This window comes from Nerophis lumbriciformis, linkage group LG10, assembly GCF_033978685.3.
Source record: "Nerophis lumbriciformis linkage group LG10, RoL_Nlum_v2.1, whole genome shotgun sequence".
NCBI lineage: Eukaryota > Metazoa > Chordata > Actinopteri > Syngnathiformes > Syngnathidae > Nerophis > Nerophis lumbriciformis.
This window is the reverse complement of record NC_084557.2, coordinates 30,174,132-30,193,252: the sequence shown is the minus strand read 5'-3', so window position 1 is coordinate 30,193,252 and position 19,121 is coordinate 30,174,132. Positions and strand designations below refer to the sequence as shown.

Sequence of the window (19,121 nt, the reverse complement as noted above, 5' to 3'; positions counted from 1 at the left end):
CCTTAGAAATGTGACAGTAACTAGGTTTGCTTTTAGCTTTGTGATATAAGTAGGCTGCTAGGTGATCAGATTTTCCAAAGTGGGGTTTGCGGACGGCAGATTGAGCATTTTTAATGTTACTGGAGCTGTGATCCAATGTGTTTTGACCACTGGTGGGGAAGTTGATAAACTGGTGGAATTTCAGGATATTTTTCTGGAGGTTACAGTGATTAAAATCACTTAAGATAATAAAACCAGCATCTGGGTATGAGTTCTCATGTCTTGAAATCATGTTGTGCAGTTCACTGAGTGCCTTGTCCTCGTTAGCAGAGGGGAGGATGTTCACTGTTCGAATGCACTGCAGTTATATATAAAATGGTCTGCACTTTATGGTAATAAACTCCACGTCTTCACTACACAACTGCGATATTACCTTGTTGTTAGTGCTCCAGGTCTTTTTGACAAAAATCGCTGTCCCTCCCCCGCGAGTCTTTACGCAGTCCGCAGCCTTGCGGTTGGCTCTTAAGAGCGTGTAGCCTGCCGGTGTTATTGCTTCATTGGGAGTCCTTTCTCCGAGCCACGTTACACAGAAACACAGCACAGAGCATTCCTGAATGTACCTCTGCGAAGCCATTCCACTGAGAAGGTCATCTATTTTATTTCCAAGCGACTGGGAGAGTTAGCCTACCTTTGCTAACCAGGTGTCGGAGTCTTCGCTCAGCGCCACCCTGCCCGCCATGCCTCCGTGTCGGTCTTGGGGCGCCAAGTAAACCCCTGGCTGCAGCCCAGCCCTGCATTGTTCCGGCCTGAAGATGTAGCTCCGGGAAGGAGTCGAGCAGTTTAGTATTAAAATGTCTTTTGTGACTCATCTGACCAAGCTGTATCAGTGTCGCCCGATCATACTTGACCTTATCCCTGATGTACCGCACATTAAATGAAAGAGAAGAAAACAATAACACACAAACTACAAAAAACTTGACTCCAAGAGCTACACAGTGTCGCGCACGGGGAAACGCCATCTTTTGGCCTACTTAAAGAGAAACTGCACATTTTTCGAATGTTTCCTGTCATTCACAATCTTTATGTAAGAGAAGAACACATATGTTTTTCTTTTTGTATATATATATATATATATGTGTGTGTGTGTGTGTGTGTGTGTGTGTGTGTGTGTGTGTGTATATATATATATATATATATATATATATATATATATATATATATATATATATATGTATATGTGTGTGTGTGTATATATATGTATGTATGTATGTATATATATATATCTATATAATATAGTAACAAACACCTGGACAATAACATTTACTATTTACGTATTTTGATCATTTTAAATATTCGGTGGCGCGTTAATTTAAAAAAATGCATCACGACAATCGTTTTTTTTAAACTACATCACTGAATATTACTCACTACAAACATAATAAAACATCACTTACTGTACAATGTCTGCTGTCATTAGGATGCCGACTGCTACTCAGAGACAGCTTCTTTCCCAGAGCTGTCACCATCTTTAACTCTAACTTATAATAATAATTCACCCCTGTACAATATCCTACCCTAATACCCTACTGTGCAATATTACCCTTCGAGTGCAATACGTCTGACACTGATTGTTATTTATTACTCCAGTACTCTTGTCTGTTCTGTATATTGTACAGTATTTTGTATTTCTATAGTGTTTTGTATATTGTACAGGATTGCTTATTATTTTTATTGGATAGTAGTCTGTTCATTTCAATTGTTAGTTTTTTTCTTTATTACCTGTTGTGTAATTTATTTTTACCCCATATTTATTCCTACTACCGCACCTTAAGTTGGAGTCCTTAATCTCGTATGCAAATATAATGACAATGAAGTCCATTCTATTATATTCTATTCTATTCTAGGATGTTCCTATATATTCCCATTTAGATGAAGAATGACTCATCCTCGTGAAGAACGAAGTGAGGTGGAACCAGGGCAGACCAAGCGTCTTTTCGTGTCTTTCTTGCCATTTCTGAATGCCAAAGTGTACCAATTTGTCAGGTTATGTCTTCATTTTTCTACTATCCAGGTAAGAGCCATCGACAATAAACTTTCGAGCTCTTAACCTGAAAGAAGCTCACAGTAGCCGCTGATGTCAATACAGCGAGCACAAGCTGTTAGTGCTCTGTGATCACGGCGCCGCTATAAATAGTTTGTTTGCGTTAGCGTTTAGAATAACAATATCAGTAATACTTGATTAATATTCTAGTCACAAAATGTAATTGGAGTATTGTTGGTGCTTTTTCAATATTTTTTCAGAGAGATTTATGGGCAGAACAAAGGACCTCTCATTGACTTCTTTATAACTGATTTTTAAGTTATTTAGAATTATTTTTATTTACTTGTATTTACAAGTTGGAATGCATTTTAAAAAATACATCCGTCATCATGCACAGTTCCCTTTTTAAGCAATTTTTATTTGAACCCGTAAGGGAAAACATCCACTCTAATAGTTTCCCAAGTAGACTGATGCATTAATTAAATTTGTCACACACAAGCTATCTCCATGCATTATATTATCCCCAACTTCCCATCTATTTACTTCAACGATGGCTTGACATAAATGCATTCTCTTTGTGCATTTTGCTTTCCCAAAGTACAGCTTCTTTGCAGAGGAGCACGCAGTAATCTCAAGCCCTGATTAAAGAAGCTGGCTTGTGCTCTCAATACCAGAGAGACCAAAGCATTCGCTTGCGCTATGAATTCATTGCCAGGGTTGTGTGTGTATATGGTGTGTGTATATGGTGTGTGTTTGCAAGAGAGGTGCATGTATCATGAATTTATGCAGATGTGAACTTGCGGACATGATGTAATCAGACATGTGTGTGTGTTTTGGTAGAGAACTACAGTGCTGCAAAAATTTATTCATAGACAGGAGGTGATCATCGTTACTGTGTATTTGGGAATGTGTGCCTACAGTACTACTCGATGTAATTTATTTTTTTTGCTGCCTTGCACGCGATCATACTTGCCAACCTTGAGACCTCCGATTTCGGGAGGTGGTGGGGGGGCGTAGTTGGGGGCGTGGTTGGGGGCGTGGTTAAGAGGGGAGGAGTATATTTACAGCTAGAATTCACCAAGTATATATAAGAAATACTTGACTTTCAGCGAATTCTAGCTATATATATATATATATATATATATATATATATATATATATATATATATATATATATATATATATATATATATATATATATATATATATAAATAAATAAGAGAAATACTTGAATTTCAGTGTTCATTTATTTACACATATACACACACATAACACTCATCTACTCATTGTTGAGTTAAGGGTTGAATTGTCCATTCTTGTTCTATTCTCGGTCACTATTTTTCTAACCATGCAGAACACCCTCTCTGATGATGCATTCTGCTTCGTCTCCTTGTTGTGTGCGCAGTTGTGCACTGCACTCTCTAAAAGCCGTAGATATTATTGTCACATATGCATGTACAGTAGATGACAGTATTGTCCTGTTTAAGAGTGTCACAACATTGCTGTTTACGGCAGACGAACTGCTTTACGGTAGACGAAAACGTGACTGCTGTTGTTGTGTGTTGTTGCCGCGCTGGGAGGACGTTAATGAAACTGCCTAACAATAAACCCACATAAGAAACCAAGAACTCGCCCTCGATCATTCTACAGTTATAATGTGATTGGGCAGGCACGCTGTTTATATTGTGGGAAAGCAGACGTGAAAACAGGCTGTCGACACGTCACTCAAGTCCGCATGGAGCTTTAGGTTGGTGTGGCCTCCAGCTCCGCCTGAATTTCGGGAGATTTCCGGGAGAAAATTTGTCCCGGAAGGTTTTCGGGAGAGGTGCTGAATTTCGGGAGTCTCCCGGAAAATCCGGGAGGGTTGGCAAGTATGCACGCGATGCAATGTACGGTTGCTGTCGCCTCAAAGTCGCAGGGTTGTCACAATACTAAAGTGTAGAAGTCGGTACCGTTACTCAAGAAAATATTTGATACTCGATAGTATTTTCAATCCCACGAGGATAAGAAAATGACCCCACCATTTTATAGTACATTTTGATTAACAAGTAAAATGCAAAAATAACCAATTACAATGTGTAACAATTAACAGAACCACAGGTAAAATGATAATAATAACCAAACACTGCAAAAATATATGCTAACAAGTTTTAGGTTTTGATTGATTGAAACTTTTATTAGTAGATTGCACAGTGAAGTACATATTCCGTACAATTGCCCACTAAATGGTAACACCCGAATAAGTTTTTCAACTCGTTTAAGTCGGGGTCCACTTAAATTGATTCATGATACAGATATATACTATTTTCATAATACAGTCATCACACAAGATAATCATCACAGTATATACATTGAATTATTTACATTCTTTACAATCCGGGGTGTGGGATATTGTTAAGTTTGGTTGGTATCAACACTTCAGTCATCAACAATTGCATCATCAGAGAAATTGACATTGGAACAGTGTAGGTCTGACTTGATATGTACAGCAAGTATTGGACACAGAGAGAGATCAGAAATTATAAGAAAAAGTGACTACATTTGATTGTTTACATTTGATTATTTACAATCCGAAGAGGTATGATGAGGAAGGGAGGGTGTTAGTTTAGGGTTGAAGTTGCCTGGAGGTGTTCTTTTAGTGCGGTTTTGAAGGAGGATAGAGATGCCCTTTCTTTTGCACCTGTTGGGAGTGCATTCCACATTGATGTGGCATAGAAAGAGGTTATATGAGGTAGAGCAAAAACAAATACATTCTTTTGAGGTTGTTGTGTTGCAGGGTTGCAGGTTGACTTAGTTGATTCACTGTGGGTCTTGGAAGGGGAACTACACTTTTTTAACAAATTTAGCCCATCATCCAAAATCCCCGCGTGAGACAAGTAAACACATGTCTCTTTCTTTTCTTTGCATTCTAAATAGTGAAAACCTGCTTGCTGCAAACAATGCAGTTGATGTGGATTGACCAATTTTGCCTAGCAAGCCCTCTAAAAAACCTTAAATTGTTTTATACACATGCTGTAAGTATGTATGTGCTGTAGTAACAGGCACATTAGGCGGTATAGCTCGGTTGGTAGAGGGTTGCAGGTTCGATCCCCGCTTCTGCCATCCTAGTCACTGCTGTTGTGTCCTTGGGCAAGACACTTTACCCACCTGCTCGCAGTGCCACCCACACTGGTTTAAATGTAACTTAGATATTGGGTTTCACTATGTAAAGTGCTTTGAGTCACTAGAGAAAAGCGCTATATAAATATAATTAACTTCACTTCACTTCACATTCATGATAACGTAATATTTACAGCAGATTTGTAAATTTAAGTATTACCAAAACTTTTTCCTTGGTGCATTGATTTCAAAGAGCACATAGCAACATTCGGTACTTTTTTCAACAACAACTACAACAGCATCGAGAATGACAGTTGCGCCGGGAAACTAGAAGGTCTGTAATGAATTCCAATGCAATGTGGGACCATGGTAGTGACGTAATGGGTAGTGGATGGAGAAGACCAGCTGGAGGACAATGAGAGGCCTTGCCAAAGTCCTTTACATCTCTTCCCTTCGTTGGCCACCACAATCTCTGTCTGATTAGGAATAAAGTGTGTTTCACGAGTTAAGTCTTTGAGCAGTCCCTATGCATGCCAAGTTCTTATGATCAATGGTAACCAGGAAGGGTGTGGCTGGGGATGGGAATTGAAAACCGGTTCTTGTTCAGAACCTGTTCCCAGTGTATCAATTTTTTGGAATCGCTTGCGGTCCTCCTAAACGGTGGGGATGACATCATTACGCAACGTGCGTTGTGAAAATTTGGAATTTTGAAGAGCGCAACAAACGCTCTGCAAAGGTGACTACATTTTACAAAAAAAGATTGAAACAGTGTTACTTGTAATAAATTAAAAGGCTGCTAATTCATTAAGAGGAGAACATACAAGCAATACGCTTGGACATAACATTTGGACATATAGCATGCAATAATTATGAATGAAAGTCACGTTTTTTTACCGCTCCTATCTCATCCCAGCAGCAGTAACGCTAGCACCAGAAATTATTCTCGGGCGCGGCACCGCTGCTGCCCACTGCTCCCCTCACCTCCCAGGGGGTGAACAAGGGGATGGGTCAAATGCAGAGGGCACATTTCACCACACCTAGTGTGTGTGTGACAATCATTGGTACTTTAACGTAACTCTTCAACGAAGCAACCGCTGGATAATGAGCAACAGGTGAATACCACAGGAGAACAATCACGCACGGGTGGACAGCAACCTGCGAATATGCAAAACCCCGATTAAAGAATTTGTTCTAAGAAAATAAAATAGTGAAATGCGTGCAAATATATATTTTTTGTAATTACTGTCAATAGTTTTCTGTTCTTTAGAGGCTGTAAAATACAATTTAGTTTTAAAAATGCCACAATATCTGAGTTCATTTGTTGCCATTTGTGCTTTGTTTAGTTTAATTAAAATTCCTGAACTGGGTCTTGTGAAGTAACCTGACTCTCGCCAGATCCTTGTAATTCGCTGATCCCCACACAAGGATCTGGGACTTCTCAATAGGAGATGTATTTCAGAAGGCGGGGCCTTGTACAAAAAATCCTTGTATGTGATTTGATAAACCACTTGTCCGTTATCTTGAACGACGTGCTACTTCAACCACTCACATCCAAATCAACTCGTGACGCTGGTGAGAGCGACGCTGGGAAATCCAAAACAGATCAGCCGACATTGGATAACGACAGAGCGAAAAGTTAGAGAACTTTTACTGAAACAACGCAGCAATGTCAGTAGACGATTGATGTCGCAAAACAGTTTCGATAGCAGAATCAATGTCAGCACACGACTCCTCGCTGCGTGCCGCCGTTGTTGTTCGAATCAAACAGTCGCTTCGGCGCTACGTCACATCTATGAAATCCCGCCCAGCGATCCTGATTGGTTCATTATTTTTTGCTATCTTGAAGGAGTTTGCCTTGTCCTGGAGCCCAGCAAACTACAAGGATCTGGCGAGAGTCAGGTTACTTGTGAAGTGGCTTTGAATCAAATTGGCCCGTCTCTGCAGTCCTTCTCAGTTTCTTCCACACAGATCGCATCAAAGTCCATTCTGCGGTGTTTTGCTATGTTGTGCAGCATGCAACCGACAACACATATCTGTGCCACCTTTTCTGGACTACCAAGAAGCGCTCCTCCAGTGCGGTCTGGACAACGAAACAGACTTTTTAGCACAAGGTGTGCTCTATGATCTTTTCCGAATGTGAGCAGCATAATAGCCATGTTCTGCCTCGGTGGTAGAATTTATTGCAGGGGTCATTAGGACGGGGTGAAGGGCGTAGGCAAATTACAATAAAAACAGAATTTCACATATTTGTGTCTTTTAATTTTACTCATGCGTTAATCAACTTACCGAAAAGCTAGGCATCTCCATACTCGCCATTTCTCAACTTTGAAAAAAACACACTGTTTCTGAGGATAAATGAGTCATGTGTTGACTCTTGGTAATTTTGCCACAATGTTTATAATTACTGTATTTTTCGGACTATAAGGCACACTTAAGATCCTTTAATTTTCTCTTATAACCGGCGCGCCTAATAATTTTGGTTGTGCTTACCGACCTCAAAGCTATTTTATTTGGTACATAGTGAAATGATAAGTGTGACCAGTAGATGGCAGTCACACATAAGAAATACGTGTAGACTGCAATATCAATCAATCAATCAATGTTTATTTATATAGCCCTAAATCACAAGTGTCTCAAAGGGCTGCACAAGCCACAACGACATCCTCGGTACAAAGCCCACATAAGGGCAAGGAAAAACTCACCCCAGTGGGACGTCGATGTGAATGACTATGAGAAACCTTGGAGAGGACCACATATGTGGGTAACCCCCCCCCTCTAGGCTCAAATAAACAACACCAAAATGTTATATGTTCCATTGAAAATATAGAACATTACACACGGCACTCAAAAATCTATTAACATGTTTTAGTACAACTATGGTAAGCTATGAAGCCGCACTGCTTGATGGATTGTACTGTGCTTCAACATGCGAGTATTATTATGGTGTGTATATAAGTTAAGTCATTATCTGGCGTTTTGTTTGGCAATATTATGCAAAAGCAACTTTTCTTACCTTCTTGTAACTGCTGATCTTTATTTGGAATCTGCATGAGTCCTGAAAATTTGCGCGCCTCCACCTTTTGTAGTCCGCGCCGACACCGTAGTCTATAAGCTTCTTCTTTTTCTCGATCTTTTTGTTATGTGACATTCATCCTCCGCTGTTGCCATTTCTAATATAAAGTAGTGTAAAGTTCTTACTTATATCTGTCAGTAAACTCGCCATGAAAGCGCTAAAACATACCGGTGTAGTGAGTTTACATTATTCACCCAAGGAACTTTAGTTATTAGACCGGTTCGACCTTTTTTCACAAGACACAATAGTGAGCCACGGATGAGGAGATGCTGCTCCGTTATTGATTTAAGTAAAGTCTGAATGTCATTTAAACAGTTAGCTCCATCTTTTGACACTTCTTCCACCCCCGTCCTTGCACACCACACCGCTGCATCCAAGATGACGGAGAAAAGACGCTGCCGAAGGTGAGCCAGTAAATAAGACCGCCCATAAAACGGCACATCCTGAAGCTAATGTCAGAAAGCGGCTTGAAAATGATCTGTAAAACATAATCGCAACATTTTGACCAAAGAACCACGTGTTTTTCAACCACTGTGCCGAGGCACACTAGTGTGCCGTGAGATAGTCTGGTGTGCCGTGGGAGATTATCTAATTTCACCTATTTGGGTTAAAAATATGTTTTGCAAACCAGTAATTATAGTCTGCAAATGATGTGTTGTTGTTGAGTGTCTGTGCTGTCTAGAGCTCGGCAGAGTACCGGTAACTGTGTAATACTCTTCCATATCAGTAGGTGGCAGCCAGTAGCTAATTCCTTTGTAGATGTCGGAAACAGCGGGAGTCAGTGTGCAGCTAAAAAGGTATCTAATGCTTAAACCAAAAATAAACAAAAGGTGAGTGCCCCTAAGAAAAGGCATTGAAGTTTAGGGAAGGCTATGCGGAACGAAACTGAAACTGAACTGGCTACAAAGTAAACAAAAACAGAATGCTGGACGACAGCAAAGACTTGCTGTGGAGCAAAGACGGCGTCCACAATGTACATGACAATCAACAATGTCCCCACAAAGAAGGATAAAAACAACTCAAATATTCTTGACTTCTAAAACAAAGTAGATACAGGAAATATCGCTCAAAGGAAGACATGAAACTGCTACTGGAAAATACCAAAAAAAGAGAAAAAGCCACCAAAATAGGAGCGCAAGACAAGAACTAAAACACTACACACAGGAAAACAGCAATAAACTCCAAATAGGTCAGGGCGTGATGTGACAGGTGGTGACAGTACACCTACTTTGAGACAAGAGCTATAGTGATGCATGCTTGGTTATGGTTTGAATTCATATACAACACTTGCGACAACAACTTTTTACTGTCAACTGAGTTTCGTTTTTTAATGATTTCTGCTGGTTCAACGCAAAAAATGTGTTTTGGCTCAAAAAAGGTTGAAAAACACTGATGTAGACCACAAGGACCACAGTGTTTTAAATTTAGAAAAAAAAAATGCGCCCTATGGTCCGGAAAATATGGTACCCCTTTTGAGTCACACACAAGTTAAACACTCACACACAACTTTTCAATACTAGTTTTCTCGATCTGAGGGGGGGTGGAAATTGCACATGACTGCAATCTATAGCATCTATTGTATTGTGGAAGCCAGTAACTGCATCAAAGCCATGATTTGTGTCATTTACTTCGCCTCGAGTACGTGGGAACCGGATATCCTTGCCCATCCTGCGTGACATAGCATCCGACACTTGAGACAGCACAACAGAAAAAAGTACTCTTGGAGATGCCAGCGGCAATTGCGACTGTTCGCAAGATCCAGATGCATGAATTGTTGGAAGAACTACCGTATATTACCAAATAAACGCCCTTGGGCAAATAACCGCCCATGTCCTAATAGCCGCCCGGGGTCTGACCCCATTTTGTGAATTACCCGCCTCTTCCTAATAACCTCCTATGTCCAAATAGCCGCCCATGGGCTGTTATTTGCATAATTTAGATTAAAATGCTACTGGGGTTGCATTTGCTGCAGTATTATTGTTTTGTTGGTTTTATAGAGTACTTGGTACCATAATTGTATTTTTCCTGTATGCTGCTTTATTTAAAACTTGGAGTACTGTAGCCTTTATTTTATATAAGTGACAGTATTACTGTTCTGTTTTGATGGTGGGTTTTATACTTGAGTACTTGGTACCATAATTTTATTTTTCCCGGTAGGCTGCTTTATTTAAAAAGTTTATTTATTTTTAGTATTGGTATTCTATATGACAATTGTTGCACCACTGCCATGTTGAGGCCTTGTTGATCTCTTGTCTTTTGATAGCCTACCTCATGTTGATCTCGTTTTTTTGTTTGTATGTTTACAATAGCTTTTACATTTAAAGTTTTTTGTACGAAAAAAAAATACTGGACAGTAACCATTGTAACCAAATAATGGCCTGGTGCAGACTGGTGCAAAAATAAATAAAAGCCTTGTGCAAATAACCGCCTGCTTCTTTTAAACGCCTGTCTCCAAAATCGATTTTGGGAAATAAACGCCCGGGCTACTATTTGGTAATGTACGGTATTTCCAAAGGAGATAGAATGACTCCTTTTGGTAACTGGTCCCAAATCAGCCCTTAGTTCAGCAAGTAACTCAAAAATCACATTATTGGAATGACGATATGTCTCTATTACGCACCGAAATGATTTCTCCCTGTCAACTGTCATTCCATCTATGCCTTCTTCTCGCCACAATGACAGCAGCCATCTGTGCATAAAGCAGACTGCACCTGGCTTTTAGACATGCTAAATAAAGACGCTAATTAAGGTGCCGCAATCACTTTTTAGTTTGGTAAATCAGGCTGAACGTGCATAATATATTTGCATTTTCTTCTCCCCGTATTGTGGGTGTTGTGGTGATGAGCATATACAGTATATTGCATACTAATGAAGTCAAAGACGCAAAATGGATGGCACGTTTCATTCTGCTGTTAACGGACGCAGTCCACTTTGCACACGTTTTGTAGATCAGCTTTGCATGTGCTATCAAGTTTGCACGTGTTTTGGTAAATGCAAACCTCTAGTAAATCAGGCCTAGGATTCTTCTGGGTACCCGGGACCAAATTTTAGGGGAGCCCTAAATGTTACCAAAAAAAAATCTGTATATTGTATTGGTTTTAAAAAGGAAAATATAAAAATGGCTCTCAGTGTGTGGCCCTCAATGGAAACAGTTTGACCATGTCATGTGGATTAAGCGGTAGTAAATGGATGGATGGATGGAAGGGGTTGCCTCATATCACTGTGCTCTATATACTGCTGCAGTATCAGGTGTCGTGGGCAAAGTTCACTGGTAATTTGACCTACTTTATTGATTACAATAAGAAGACATCAGAAAATACAGCCCACAAAATATGGTAGTTTTTTACTTATTGAAGGGAACAACAGTATAAATAGTAGTAACATAGATATCAACACACATTCTTTGTATGGACAGCAAATTGAAAAAGCAGAGTCAATGTGAAGGTGACAAGCTGGCTAAGCAGAGCCAAGTCACACCACAGGTTCTAAGTACATTTTAATTGATGTGCCAGATGCTTTCCATGTTTAGCTGGGGCTATCCTATCTTGATCCTGATGGCAGGAAGGAGCTAGTTACCCTGGAGTTTGTTTCCAGAGAGAAGATGATAATATGCATCTGAGACCGGCAACGTGTTTTAAGTGGTAACCACCGACAATTCTCAAAAGAATAAGAGTCATTTCACATTTCATAGCTTTGTGTATTAAAATGAGTCTTTTAAATAATAAGCTGCAAAGTGGTGTACACACTATGGCTACGCCTGAGTAGAAACACTGCAGCGACGACAACGTGGTCCAAAACACACGTAGCATAGCAGAAAACCTGCATTGATCCAGCGATTAGCAAACCCTGCAGCTCAACTTAAATAGTGCTGATTAATAATTAAACATCTGCGCCACTCGTACACAGCAAAGCTGCTGCCAACGGTCCATAACAGAAAATGGAAAATACAAAACTAGAGATGGAAAGGAAATAACACAGCAATGGAAAGCAAGACTATAAGACCAAACCTTAATTATGTGATGGTTCGTAGTAGGTTTTAGCTGGTAATAAAAATATATTATGTTGAATATATACAATATTATATGAATATATACACTCCTCTCTGAGCTGCCACCTTACCGTGGTAGAGGAGTTTGCGTGTCCCAATGATCCTAGGAGCTATGTTGTCCGGGGGCTTCCATGCCCCCTGGTAGGGTCTCCCAAGACAAACAGGTCCTAGGTGAGGGATCGGACAAAGAGCAGCTCGAAGACTTCTATGTAAATGCAAGAACCGAGACTCAGATTTCCCTCGCCCGGACGCGGGTCACCGGGGCCCCCCTCCGGAGCCAGGCCCGGAGTTGGGGCACGATGGCGAGCGCCTGGTGGCCGGGCCTGTCCCCATGGGGCCCGGCCGGGCACAGCCCGAAGAGGCAACGTGGGTCCCCCCTCCAATGGGCTCACCACCCATAGCAGGGGCCATAGAGGTCGGGTGCAATGTGAGCTGGGCGGCAGCCGAAGGCAGGGCACTTGGCGGTCCGATCCTCGGCTACAGAAGCTAGCTCTTGGGACGTGGAACGTCACCTCGCTGGGGGAGAAGGAGCCTGAGCTAGTGCGAGAGGTAGAGAAGTTCCGGTTGGATATAGTCGGACTCACCTCAACGCACAGCAAGGGTTCCGGAACCAGTTCTCTCGAGAGGGGCTGGATCTCTTCCACTCTGGCGTTGCCAGCAGTGAGAGGCGACGGGCTGGGGTGGCAATTCTTGTGTCCCCCCGGCTCAGAGCCTGCACGTTGGAGTTCAACCCGGTGGACGAGAGGGTAGCTTCCCTCCGCCTTCGGGTGGGGGGAAGGGTCCTGACTGTTGTTTGCGCTTACGCGCCAAACAGCAGCTCAGAGTACCCACCCTTTTTGGATTCACTCGAGGGAGTACTTGAGGGTGCTCCCCCGGGTGATTCCCTCGTTCTACTGGGGGACTTCAACGCTCATATTGGCAACGACAGTGAAACCTGGAGAGGCGTGATTGGGAAGAATGGCCGCCCGGATCTGAACCCGAGTGGTGTTTTGTTATTGGACTTTTGTGCCCGTCACGGATTGTCCATAATGAACACCATGTTCAAGCATAAGGGTGTCCATATGTGCACTTGGCACCAGGACACCCTAGGCCGCAGTTCTATGATCGACTTTGTAGTTGTGTCATCGGATTTGCGGCCTCATGTTTTGGACACTCGGGTGAAGAGAGGGGCGGAGCTTTCTACCGATCACCACTTGGTGGTGAGTTGGCTGCGATGGTGGGGGAGGATGCCGGACAGACCTGGCAGGCCCAAACGCATTGTGAGGGTTTGCTGGGAACGTCTGGCAGAGTCTCCTGTCAGAGAGAGTTTCAATTCCCACCTCCGGAAGAACTTTGAACATGTCACGAGGGAGGTGCTGGACATTGAGTCCGAGTGGACCATGTTCCGCACCTCTATTGTCGAGGCGGCTGATTGGAGCTGTGGCCGCAAGGTAGTTGGTGCCTGTCGTGGCGGTAATCCTAGAACCCGTTGGTGGACACCGGCGGTGAGGGATGCCGTCAAGCTGAAGAAGGAGTCCTATCGGGTTCTTTTGGCTCATGGGACTCCTGAGGCAGCGGACAGGTACCGACAGGCCAAGCGGTGTGCGGCTTCAGCGGTCGCGGAGGCAAAAACTCGGACATGGGAGGAGTTCGGGGAAGCCATGGAAAACGACTTCCGGACGGCTTCGAAGCGATTCTGGACCACCATCCGCCGCCTCAGGAAGGGGAAGCAGTGCACTACCAACACCGTGTATGGTGCGGATGGTGTTCTGCTGACCTCCACTGCGGAAGTTGTGGATCGGTGGAGGGAATACTTTGAAGACCTCCTCAATCCCACCAACACGTCTTCCTATGAGGAAGCAGTGCCTGGGGAATCTGTGGTGGGCTCTCCTATTTCTGGGGCTGAGGTTGCTGAGGTAGTTAAAAAGCTCCTCGGTGGGAAGGCCCCGGGGGTGGATGAGATCCGCCCGGAGTTCCTTAAGGCTCTGGATGCTGTGGAGCTGTCTTGGTTGTCAAGACTCTGCAGCATCGCGTGGACATCGGGGGAAGTACCTTTGGATTGGCAGACCGGGGTGGTGGTTCCTCTCTTTAAAAAGGGGAACCGGAGGGTGTGTTCTAACTATCGTGGGATCACACTCCTCAGCCTTCCCGGTAAGGTCTATTCAGGTGTACTGGAGAGGAGGCTACGCCGGATAGTCGAACCTCGGATTCAGGAGGAACAGTGTGGTTTTCGTCCTGGTCGTGGAACTGTGGACCAGCTCTATACTCTCGGCAGGGTCCTTGAGGGTGCATGGGAGTTTGCCCAACCAGTCTACATGTGCTTTGTGGACTTGGAGAAGGCATTCGACCGTGTCCCTCGGGAAGTCCTGTGGGGAGTGCTCAGAGAATATGGGGTTTCGGACTGTCTTGCCCCAAGTGGAGGAGTTCAAGTACCTCGGAGTCTTGTTCACGAGTGGGGGAAGAGTGGATCGTGAGATCGACAGGCGGATCGGTGCGGCGTCTTCAGTAATGCGGACGTTGTATCGATCCGTTGTGGTGAAGAAGGAGCTGAGCCGGAAGGCAAAGCTCTCAATTTACCGGTCGATCTACGTTCCCATCCTCACCTATGGTCATGAGCTTTGGGTTATGACCGAAAGGACAAGATCACGGGTACAAGCGGCCGAAATGAGTTTCCTCCGCCGGGTGGCGGGGCTCTCCCTTAGAGATAGGGTGAGAAGCTCTGTCATCAGGGGAGAGCTCAAAGTAAAGCCGCTGCTCCTCCACATCGAGAGGAGCCAGATGAGGTGGTTCGGGCATCTAGTCAGGATGCCACCCGAGCGCCTCCCTAGGGAGTTGTTTAGGGCACGTCCGACCGGTAGGAGGCCACGAGGAAGACCCAGGACACGTTGGGAAGAATATGTCTCCCGGCTGGCCTGGGAACGCCTCGGGATCCCCCGGGAGGAGCTGGACGAAGTGGCTGGGGAGAGGGAAGTCTGGGCTTCCCTGCTTAGGCTGCTGCCACCGCGACCCGACCTTGGATAAGCGGAAGAAGATGGATGGATGGATGGATGAATATATACAATTGTGTCCTCTCATTCATCTTTCTGTGTCTATAAAACAGTACCGATGAGCATATTTTGAACAAAGTTGCAAATAGTGATTAATCCTTAGGAATTACTTTGAAAACTGTGACTAATCTGAATTGACAGCCCTAATACAGACACTGTTCACTGACCCTGATTCTTGTTACCTTTGTGTTCACAGATCTTCAGAAGAGCCGACAAAGATGGTGAGTGGATTTTTTGATTCATAAGACTTGATTTTGTAATACAATATGCTTTCATTGACATTGCAGTGTAGTGTGGGCAGAACATTCACATATACAACTGAAACAGAGATAAGACTTTGCAACAGGAAAGAGTTAACAAACGAAAACACATACAATACCACATATATTGAGATATTAAAAAGCACATGCCAAGTATTGATTACGTTCTCTACAGTTACTGACTGTAGTTACTGACAGTGGTTTTCTGAAGTGTCCCTGAGCCCATGTGGAGATATCCTTTACACACTGATGTCGCTTTTTGATGCAGTACCGCCTGAGGGATCGAAGGTCCGTAATATAATCGCTTACATGCAGTGATTTCTCCACATTCTCTGAAACTTTTGATGATATTACGGACCGTAGATAGTGAAATCCCTAAATTCCTTGCAATAGCTCCTTGAGAAATGTTGTTCTTAAACTGTTCGACAATTTGCTCACGCATTTGTTCACAAAGTGGTGACCCTCGCCCCATCCTTGTTTGTGAATGACTGAGCATTTCATATAAGCTGCTTTTATACCCAATCATGGCACCCACCTGTTCCCAATTAACCTGTTCACCTGTGGGATGTTCCAAATAAGTGTTTGATGAGCATTCCTCAACTTTCTCAGTCTTTTTTGCCAGATTTTTTGGAACATGTTGCAGGCATCAAATTCCAAATGAGCTAATATTTGCAAAAAATTAAGTTTTCCAGTTCCAACGTTAAGTATCTTGTCTTTGCAGTCTATTGAATTGAATATAGGTTGAAAAATATTTGCAAATCATTGTATTCTGTTTTTATTTACGATTTAAAGTATTGTTAAATACTTTACTATGCACATTTAATTACAAAGACTTCCTAAAAATGTTACATAGCAACTGTAAATGGCATTGTGGCAAAGTGGAAGCATTTTAAACCACAGAAAATCTACCTCAACTTGGACCATTATGACACAGTACAGCGTAAGACTGCAAATTGCAGCAGTGCACAGTGTGTAAAACACATACAATAACACTTATATTGAGATATTAAAAAGCACATGCCAAGTATTGATTACGTTCTCTACTTTTAGAAACTCAAACCACAGCCATTGAAGATATTAGCTATCACTTTTATTGTTTTTTTTATTTTCATGACTAAGGGACTAAGATGCCAACAAGCTACAGAGCTCTCAGAAAAAAAATAACATTCTACACAAAAAATATTTGTCCTCTCCAAACGAAAGCATCTTCGCAGTGCTTGTCCCAGTGTTCCTTTTGTAGGTAAACGTCATAAAGGCACAAAAGAGATTGCTTTGTGCCCTCTACAGTTTTCTTAAGACCTCCTGTCTAATGTTGTTTGGTTGATACCTGTTGCTGTGTACTCCTGGAAGGCAGTGGTGACGAGGGCTGCCAACACAATTCTGGGTATCTGTGCCCAAACTTTCTCTGGGAATTGATGGAATGTATACCAGTAGATATACCTGTTTCTCACATAGAAACAATCAGCCAGCTGCATCGTCTTTGTACTTGGTGATGATGATAGTTGCTGTTACTGTGTGAACGCAGAGATGTCCATGTCAGTTAATGGCATGTTCCTGTTGGTTAGTACTCTAACAGCCTTTGTAGCAACAGCAAGAGTAATATCTGACATTGTTTGCACGCTGTTGCAGCCAATATTTGTGATGTATCTTTCATATTTGTAATTTCTACAACTCTTATTTTTTTGTGATAGAGTGATTGGAGCACATACTTGTTTGTCACAAAAAACATTCATGAAGTTTGGTTCTTTTATGAATTTATTATGGGTCTACTGAAAATGTGACCAAATCTGCTGGGTCAAAAGTATACATACAACAATGTTAATATTTGGTTACATGTCCCTTGGCAAGTTTCACTGCAATAAGGCGCTTTTGGTAGCCATTCACAAGCTTCTGGTTTAATTTTTGACCACCACCTCTTGACAAATTTGGTGCAGTTCTGCTAAATTTGTTGGTTTTCTGACGTGGACTTGTTTCTTCAGCATTGTCCACATGTTTAAGTCAGGAATTTGGGAAGGCCATTCTAAAACCTTAATTGTAGCCTGATTTAGCCATTATTTTACCACTTTTGACGTGTGTTTGGGGTCTTTGTCCTGTTGGAACACCCAACTGCGCCCAAGACCCAACCTCTGGGCTGATGAATTTAAGTTGTCCTGAAGAACTTGGAGGTAATCCTCCTTTTTCATTGTCCCGTCTACTCTCTGTAATGCACCAGTTCCATTGGCAGCAACATAGGCCCAGAGCTTAATACTACCACCACCATGCTTGACGGTAGGCTTGGTGTTCCTGAGATTAAAGGCCTCACCTTTTCTCCTCCAAACATATTGCTGGGTATTGTGGCTGTAGCTGGTCCGATGGCGGCTCGCTTCTGCGGTGGTAGCTGGTCTGATGGCGGCAATATACTCCGGTTGTAGCCAGGCAATGGTGGCTCCCTGCTCCGGTTGTAGCCGGTCTGATAGGGCCAAGCTGTTGCGGTGGTAGCTGCTATGATGGCGGCAAGCTCCTCTGGTTGTGGCCGGTCGATGGCGGCATGCTGCTCCGGTTGTAGCTGGTTTGATGGCGGCAAGCTATTGCGGTGGTAGCTGGTTGGATGGTGACTAGCTGCTTCGGTTGTAGCCGGTCTGATGGCGAACAGCTGCTGGGACGTAGCTGGTCCGATGGCGGAAAGCTGCCGCGGTGGTAGGTCTTCACCCCTACAACCTGTTTATGCAAATGCTTTACAGTTTCCACGTGCTTTGTGTATCCCTTTATCCCAGAATCCGATTAGAATGTCAATTGCAACAATAACAAGATGTATGTAGTGCATCAGGCATGGAGAAACCAGGAGCTGAAAAGCATTGATTCGTGTGCAATAATGAAATAACAACTGTCAAGAATCAAAAATGGTAAATAATATGGATACAAATAGAGAGCATTAAGTGAAATAAACTAAGTATTACTTATGCATGTGCTTTTTACATTTCAGCAGAAGTGTAGATAGACTGTAACAGTAAACTAAAACGTAGAATGATAATAGTTTTGAGAAAATTATATAACCATTCCATCTATTATTACACCCAAAAAGGTGTTTTCTTGTACCCTTACAATGTCTACTCTATTTGTATTTGTGTTTGACTTTCTCTTTTGCTATTATCGAATAGCGTTGTTTTGGTTTTGATTAGTCAAACCATCTCTTTAATTTGTAAATTTTTCTGTTATTTGTATTAGCTTCGGTGTGTTCTCTCCTAAACGGAACACAGTAGTGTTGTCTGCAAATAACACTAACTTTAAGTCTTTCGTAACTTAAAAAATGTCATTTATATAAGAACAGAACAATTTTGGTCCGAGTATTTATCGCTGGGGTACGAAGCCGGCGGCGTTTCTGGGTGTTGTTGATAAATGGTTTTCGCTTTCCATAGTAGAGTTTTAACTTGCACTTACGGATGTAGCGACAAACTGTAGTTACTGACAGTGGTTTTCTGAAGTGATCCTGAGCCCATGTGGTGATATCCTTTACACACTGATGTCACTTTTTGATGCAGTTTCGCCTGAGGGATCCAAGGTCCGTAATATCATCGCTTACGTGCAGTGATTTCTCCAGATTCTCGGAACCTTTTGA

General features: G+C 42.6%; 1 protein-coding gene across 3 annotated transcripts in view; it reads left to right on the top strand.

Moving 5' to 3' along the window:
- necab2 (N-terminal EF-hand calcium binding protein 2) overlaps positions 1–19,121 on the top strand; it is a 360,801-nt gene that overhangs the window by 20,095 nt on the left and 321,585 nt on the right. For all 3 annotated transcript variants that reach the window (XM_061969871.2, XM_061969869.2, XM_061969872.2), the window contains exon 2: positions 15,463–15,487. In XM_061969871.2, the coding sequence (XP_061825855.1) occupies positions 15,463–15,487 (25 nt within the window). The remainder of the gene's footprint in view (positions 1–15,462; positions 15,488–19,121) is intronic.